Genomic DNA, 7,742 nt, shown 5'->3' with positions numbered 1-7,742 from the left:
GTTGTTGTTTTGGTGGAACCAGGGATTGAACTCAGGCCTTTGCGCTTGCCAGGGAAGTGCTAATTCCACTGAGCCATCTCCTGGGCCCTAAGGATTTTTTTTTTTTTTCCTCGAATGCCTTCAGGGCACTTTTGGCCAGCGGGAGAGTTGTGAGGTTCGAACTCCAGCACCCTGAGGCTGACAGCTTTGTGGAAGCAGCCACTTAAAGGACTGAGCTAGGGCGAGGTCCCCTATCCCCTGGACTCCTTGGATTCCCCAGAGATGAGCAGCCCCTCCAGAGCCCTTCCACATCTGGTTACTTTAGTAAGACTAGTCCCTGCCCTGTGCCCTTGGGCTCGTTGGGGCAGGCTCAGCAGATGACCCCCAACACCGGAAGGTGAGTCCTTTGATGGAAGGAAGGTTAAATTTCCCCAGGTCCCAGTTTTCCTGTGTGAGGGTTGACATGATCAGGTAGGTGTCCAAGGGCCAGCATCTCGCTGAGTTGACACCCTAAGAAAAGCCTACCCCTCCTTTAAGAAATCAGTTGAGGGGCCGGGGAGATGGCTCAGTAGAATAAGCACTTCCCTGGCAAGTGCAAGGGCCTGAGTTCAATCCCTGGTTCCGCAAAAAAAAAAAAAAAAAAAATCAGTTGATTTTGTTATCAAAACTTTGTTTTTGTTGCTTTTATTTTGTTTTTGTTTGGCTGCTGGGGATCAGATCCAGGACTCATGTATACTAACCAAGCTCAGTATATCACTGAGCCCCAAAGTTTGGGGTTTTTTGGAAGTCATCCACCCACCTTTCGATGCAGCTTCTGCCCATGGGTCCTGCTTGCACAGTAGTGTAATCAGAACACTGGGGAGCCTGTGGACAACAGTTTTGGGTCTATCTTATGGCCTGCGTCATAGGTAGCACTTGGGTGTAGTACAGGAAGGAGCAAAACTTGCAAATGGGGTCCGAGCTTCTGTCTGCACTCCAGGGTGACATGGAGTCCAACGGGAAGTACATTACCAAGCCGGGCGTCCGTGTGGACCACCAGACGGGCCCTATCGTGTGGGGGGAGCCAGGGACCAATGGCCAACACGCATTCTACCAGCTCATCCACCAAGGTAAGGCCCATCCGGCCTGGGCAGGGGCGGTGCTAGGGAGGACCCAGGTGTGACGGCAGGGCTTTGCACGTAGGTCAGTGCCCCACTGTGGGCTGTGGGGCTGCGTAGGTAACTGTTGACCTTCACAGGCACCAAGATGATACCCTGTGACTTCCTCATCCCGGTTCAGACCCAGCACCCAATACGGAAGGGTCTGCATCACAAGGTAAGGACCCTGTCCCAGTCTCACACTCTCCCAGGCCCACACCACTCTGGATCTCGTCACAACTCCCTCTGAAGCCACCTGCTTTCCCTAGCTATGGCTTCTTTCATCTTGGAACCAGCAATGGCAGACCAAGGTGGGTTTTTTTTGGTTTTTTTTTTTTTTTTCCTCCCCTGGAACAGGGGATTGAACTCAGGCCCTTACACTTGCCAGGCAAGCACTTATTCTACTGAGCTATCTCCCTGGCCCCAGACCAAGTATTTTGTTTTGTTTTGTTTTCTTGCAGTACTAGGAATGGAAAGCAGGGCTTTGACCCTGACCTGCATCCCAGCCCTTTTTTTTTTGGCAGAACCAGGGATTGAACTCAGGCCCTTGCACTTGCCAGGGAAGCGCTTATTCCACTGAGCCATCTCCCCGACCCATTCTTTTTATTTTTTTTATTTCGCGACAGGGTCTTGATAGGTTGCTGAATCTCACAGATAGGCTAGATACAAACTCATAGTCCTTCTGCCTCAGCCTACCAGAGAGCTGGGATTATTTATTTCTGTTTATTTTTGCTGAGTCCAGATCTTACTATGTAGTTCAGGCTGGCCTCAAACTTTTGATAAGCATCCTGCCTCAGCCTTTTGAGTGGTGGGTTACAGGCATGAGCTACCATGCCCGGGTGGTTTTTAGGCTGTCTGTCTGTCTATTTATTTGATACAGGGTCTCACTATGCAGCTCAAATTTGTAGTTATCCTCCTGTCTCAGCCTCCCCAGTGCTGGGATTATAGGCATAATCCACCATACCCGGTTTTGGTGGCCAGAGCACAGCATACAGTACCAGGGATTGAACCCCAGTCCTTGAGCTTGCCAGGCAGGCACTTAGATTGCCAAGCTATCTCCCCAGCCCAAGTGTTTTTTTAATCTTCAACTCTCTCCTGTATCTCTTTTTTTTTTTAATTTTTATTTATTTGAGAGAGAGAGAGACAGAGAGAAAGACAGAGAGAGAGTGAGTGTGTGTGGTGTGTGTGGCCCGCTCAGCCCACCAGGGGGCGGGGCTGGCATGTGGTGCTGGGGGATCGAACCGCGGTCCCTGATGCTTTGCTAAGCTTGTTCTAAGTAGGTGCTTTAGACCACTGAACCATCTCTCCAGCCCCTCTCCTGTATCTCTGACTGCCTTCCAATTTCTCTTTCCTCTCTTTTTCTCCCATGTAATTGCACTGGATATTATCATGTGCATTATCTTGGATCATCCAGAATAATGTCCATAACTTCAACTGCATATATAGAATTCATTTTGCCATGTGTTACAACATACAGGGAGGGACAAAGACCCTAGAGCCAAGGTCCTGCAGCAAATGGGGACCCATCTAGTTCCCCAGCCTGAGTCCCCAAAGAGGATTTATTGTGGTTGTCTTGTGTGTGTGTGTAGAGCAGTTTAGGACTATGTGGACAAGACCTGACTCAGTGATGTACTGTTGAATTCTCCTTCCTTCCCTCTGTGGTTCTGTTATCCAGTGCTGCTGACCTGAGCAGAGAAGTGATGCCGCTTGTAGGATTTTTTTCTTTTCCCCCTCCTCGCAGTGCTGGTCATAGAACCCTTGTGCATGCTAAGACAGTGTTTCCTCTGAGCTGTATCCCTAGCCCCCTCTTAGGCTCCTGAAAGGTAGATGTTGGCACAGTTGTGAGCAAGACCCTTGGTGGCAAGTGGTGCATATACCCCGTGGGGTCGTTAGCACCACTTACCGTGTGGTACCCTTGGGTGTGCCCACCCATCCTGGTCACTTCAGCTGAGCTCTGCAGTGAGTGCCCACACAGGAACTAACCTGGCTCGTGAAGGGCCATGTGGTCCTGTCCCTTGGCCTGCAGCTCCAGCAGTGTTCTAAGGTATTGCTGGGCGTCTCTCTTGTCAGATCCTGCTGGCCAACTTCTTAGCCCAGACAGAGGCCCTGATGAAGGGAAAATCATCCGAGGAGGCCCGGAAGGAGCTCCAGGCTGCTGGCAAGAGTCCAGGGGATCTTGAGAAGCTGTTGCCACACAAGGTCAGCACTGCTGAAGTGTGGTGCTGGAGCTGGAGGGCTGGTGATGGGTTTGCGGTGTGCCTGGCTCGTCCTATGCAGTGGGAAGTTATTTCCTCCCAGACTCATAGATTCCCAGCTGTGGGATTCTGTTTTAGGAAGTTGGGGATAGGATTAATTTCAGGGCACTCTTTGTTCTTTGAAGGTCTTTGAAGGAAATCGCCCAACCAACTCTATCGTGTTCACAAAGCTGACACCATTCATGCTGGGAGCCTTGATTGGTGAGTAGGGCAAATAGCCCACTTGGGCTCAGTTGGATGGGGTGAGGGAGGCCCTAACACGCACTGTCTGCCATCTCTGCAGTGCTGTACGAGCACAAGATCTTCGTGCAGGGTGTCATCTGGGACATCAACAGCTTTGACCAGTGGGGGTGAGTTGCTGACTCAGGAGGCTGGGGATACCTGTAGTTGACTTGAGGATTTCAGCAGCAGCACTGAAATCTCACTCACCCTCCTCTTCCTCCCCTCCCTGGCAGAGTGGAGCTGGGAAAGCAGCTTGCTAAGAAAATTGAGCCTGAGCTTGATGGCAGTGCTGCTGTGACCTCTCATGATTCTTCCACCAACGGGTTGATTAACTTCATCAAACAGCAGCGGGAGGCCAAAACTGAATAAATGAAGCTGCAACCCCAGCTGTGACTTGTCCCTCCTTGCTGTAGTCTGCACCGCATGGTCCTGCTCCTCCCTGCCCAGAGCACCCTCTGGTTTCAGGCTTGGACCACAAGCCCTTTGGGGAAAATTGGTCTGGAATTAACCACCCCAGCCTCTCCAGCCCATTCTTCCTATTTTCCAGTCAGCTGAAGTGCTTCAGTGCAGCTGTATTTTCTGACCTGTGTTCACATGGTTCACATCTCAAATAGAAAAATAAAAGATGACACCAACAAGGGTGTGGGCTTACTTCTTCCTGTCTCCTAGCAGTGAGAATGTCCAGTGGAGGAACAGTATGCCTCAGCTGAGACAACTGTTAGTGGTGAGCAGAGTAGAAGACAAGAGAAGAGGGTGGGAGGGGACACAGGCAATCAGGAGGGCATCTTGGCCTTTAATCACATCTAACCACCTCCACTTCCTTCCATGCCTGGCCTCTGCGACTTTGGAGAGATCACCTCCTCTGCTCATTGAATATTTTTTCAAACCACAGTAAGGCTATAACTTTCACGGGAATTCTTGGTCATGATCAAGGGTGCATCCCATCTTCTGATCAGGTATTTTAAGTAATTCTTTACATCTTTTCAAGATAATAGGTATGGTGGTACATGTCTGTAATCCCAGCACTTTTAAGTGTAGGAAGTACTTATTGGGCAAAAGAAAGCTTCTAAGGGGGATGGAAGGGGTCACAAGTGGATGCTGTGGGACCCTACTTCTCAAGTCTTATAGAGCAAAACTACAAGGTAAGGCAGGCATAAGGTGGGATAGGATTACAAGTGTAGTCACTGGGGCCCAGGAGATGGCTCAGTGGAATAAGTGCTTCCCTGGCAAGCGCAAGGGCCTGAGTTCAATCCCCAGTTTTGCCAAAAAAAAAAAAGAAGTATAGTCACTGAGGTAACATTGATCTAGTGAGAAATCAAGGTGGCACCAGACTATAAGTATAATTGCTTAGGTAATACTGGATCAAATGGGCAAAAGTCACAAAGCAAGTGTGCCTGAACTTCTGGAAGGGAGATGGATGCCTATGTAGGATGTGTGAGTATAGTCACATCTCTGTTGTGAGGTCTGACCTTCAGTGAATACGCTTGTAGCCACAGTTGTCTCTTCTGCCCTGTCTCTTCTGCCCTGAACTTTCAGGGTCAGGGTCCAGCCCCGTCTGACTGCCTTATAATCCCTACTTCCTTTTTTTAAAACCATTTGTTAGCATTTTAATGAGCCCCCTGTCCAGAAGCTTCAAGCTACCAGGACACAGGCCTACCCCTCCCCCCCCCCACGCCCCAACACCCTTAATCTCCTCAGCTCTTCTGCTGAAGAATTTGGCTTTCATGATGACAGGCTGCTCTGGGAGCTTTCCCTTCCCAAGAACTTTGTAGTAGCCCAATTGCACTACATCAATGATGGGAGCTACTCCACTCTTGCTTTTTGCAGCATTTACTCATGTCTGCTCACTGACCAATGTCCACAGTTTATCAAGGTTGACAGTCAGGCAGTAGCTCTGGTTTCTCTTCAAGTAGTAATGCCTCATACCAGCCTTCCCAAAGTAACCTGGGTCATATTTGTCGAAGTTGATCCTGTGATGATGCATGCCACCAGCATTACCCCGGCCTGCGGGGTGCTTCCGGTGCTTGCCGATGCGGCCATGGCCGTGGCTCACATGGCCCCGAAGCTTCCGGGTCTTCCTTAGTCTGGAGGGCATGTCGGTGGCCGAGACGAAAGGATAATCCCTACTTTCATTGTTGATTCTTGTCCTCTGGGGTCCCCCAGTATACCCACTCAGGAGGTTGGGTGACTTAGCAAATCTGTAGGATCCTGTAGAAAATGGTGGGTGTAGCTGCTTTGAGCTGAGGAATGTTAGTGTAGGGGCGAACACAGGAGCCTTTTCCAGAGAGCTGATATCAGGGGACTTCGATAGAAGTCACATTGCAGTTCAGCAGTTAGGACCTCCCATTGTGAGGCCAATCTCGATTTCAGTAAATAGTGTGACACGTTTGTTGTTTCTATCTGTATGATCACTTGGTGTTAGGCACCCTCTGTGGACATACTCCCAAGAAATCAAAACATGAGTACTAAGTGCTTTGTATAATCAAAGCATGAGGAGTAAAATAGAGATGGAGGTTGGGGAAAGCGCCACATCCAGGAACTGTCTTAAGGGACTGGAATAGTGACTGTAACCCATTGTCTCTTGGATCCCTCTACTGATAAAGGTTATCTATGTCTGATATTTCTTATAAGTCCTAGGTTTAGCTGTAAGAAGATGGAGAAGTTGGTTTTGAAGGATAATTATAGCTAAAGAATTAAAAGGCTTGCTGAGCTTTTATAGCTTTTATCAGTGTTTCCTTGTTTTTGTCTCACTGAGCCATAACTGGTTCAACTGTTTCTAGCAGAGTAGCTAGGAACATCCAGTAGGGGTCAGCAGTTGGAGCCCCTTTTTATATCTTGCTTGTAGTACTATGGTATTGTTTTTGTATAGCTTTTGGTTCTGCAGGGTATTTAAGACCAAGTTAAAGTGAGACCTGCATTCATCAAAATCAACCTCTTGCTGTTGGCTAAGGTCAGTTGAGTGCCTGCAGGCATTGCTTTTGGAACCATTGACAGAGCCCTTCTCGGCTCAGCTGTCAAGGTCAGCGGTCAGGATGGCTCATGGTCTTCCTTGACTGTGCTGTTTCCTGTTGCTTCCTGAGATTTCTCCCTCTGGGGATCTTCCTTAGGCCACCTGGTTTGCTGATGCTTGTCCTCGGATGGGCAGGGCAGTGTTCTCCCTGCTCAGGAGGTTGGGGGTCTCACCAAAATTGTAGGCTCCTGGAAAAAAAGGTTCCCTCGTGTCCTGGGTCATCACCAGTTACCTTTCTAGATCAAGTCTCAAAACTCCAGCTATTGGGGCTGGGGAGATGGCTCAGTAGTATAAGTGCTTCCCTGGCAAGTGCAAAGGCCTGAGTTCAATCCCCAGTTCTGCAAAAATAATTAAAAATAATAATAATAATAACTCCAGCTGTTGAACATGCAGAATAGATCAGTCATGTCAGTATTGCCATGGTGTGCAGTGCTCATGAGCTAAACTTTTTTTTTTTTTTTTTTTTTTTTTAAATTTTTTTTTTTTTTAACATTTATTTATTGTGTGTGTGTGGCCAGCTCAGCCCACCAGGGGGGCGCGGCTGGCTGGCATGTGGTGCTGGAGGATCGAACCGCGGTCCCTGTGCTTTGCCGAGCTTGTTCCAAGTAGGTGCTTTAGACCACTGAGCCATCATTCCAGCCCCTTTTTTTTTTTTTAAAGTTGGTTTTTATTTGTTTTTGTTTTTGTTTTTTGGCGGAACTGGAGATTGAACTCAGATCCTTGCATTTGCCAGTCAAACGCTTATCCTACTGAGCCATCTCCCCGGCCCCTTTTTTTTTTGAGACAGCATCTTGCTATGTAGCCCAGGCTGGCCTTGAACTTTCAGAGATACTCCTGCTTCAGCTTCTTGCATGCTGGGATTAGAGCTTAACTCATCTGAATATACTTTGAAGTATAAAATACAGCCAGGGGATTGTTATTTCTTTATCAATAGTGATGGTTTTGATAGTTGAATCCTTGCAGAATGTTTCTTTTTCTTTATATCAAAAGCTCTTTTTTTTTTTTTTTTTGGTAGGACAGTTTCAATAATTAACACATTTTTTTTCTTATAGTATACTTTAATTCCCAATGCACATTCATTCACTCAATGACAGACTAAAATGTACATTCTTTTATGATAAGCCAGAACATCTATTATCC

At 48.0% G+C, this 7,742-nt stretch overlaps 1 protein-coding gene and 1 pseudogene across 1 annotated transcript in view; one reads left to right on the top strand and one right to left on the bottom strand.

Annotated features, from left to right (window-relative positions):
- The window catches only part of Gpi (glucose-6-phosphate isomerase), a 24,880-nt gene extending 20,649 nt beyond the window's left edge, over positions 1-4,231 (top strand). Inside the window, exons 13-18 of the mRNA XM_004636722.2 lie at positions 959-1,088; positions 1,217-1,293; positions 3,186-3,314; positions 3,496-3,571; positions 3,654-3,720; positions 3,826-4,231. Of these exons, the coding sequence (XP_004636779.1) occupies positions 959-1,088; positions 1,217-1,293; positions 3,186-3,314; positions 3,496-3,571; positions 3,654-3,720; positions 3,826-3,961 (615 nt within the window). The 3' untranslated portion in view covers positions 3,962-4,231. The remainder of the gene's footprint in view (positions 1-958; positions 1,089-1,216; positions 1,294-3,185; positions 3,315-3,495; positions 3,572-3,653; positions 3,721-3,825) is intronic.
- Positions 4,232-4,700: 469 nt separating this feature from the next.
- Positions 4,701-5,687, bottom strand: LOC101593341 (annotated as a pseudogene).
- Between the last annotated feature and the right edge of the window lie 2,055 nt (positions 5,688-7,742).

This window comes from Octodon degus, unplaced genomic scaffold (genome assembly GCF_000260255.1).
Source record: "Octodon degus isolate 3935 unplaced genomic scaffold, OctDeg1.0 scaffold00083, whole genome shotgun sequence".
Taxonomy (NCBI): Eukaryota; Metazoa; Chordata; class Mammalia; order Rodentia; family Octodontidae; genus Octodon; species Octodon degus.
This window is presented reverse-complemented; position numbering and strand designations above follow the sequence as displayed.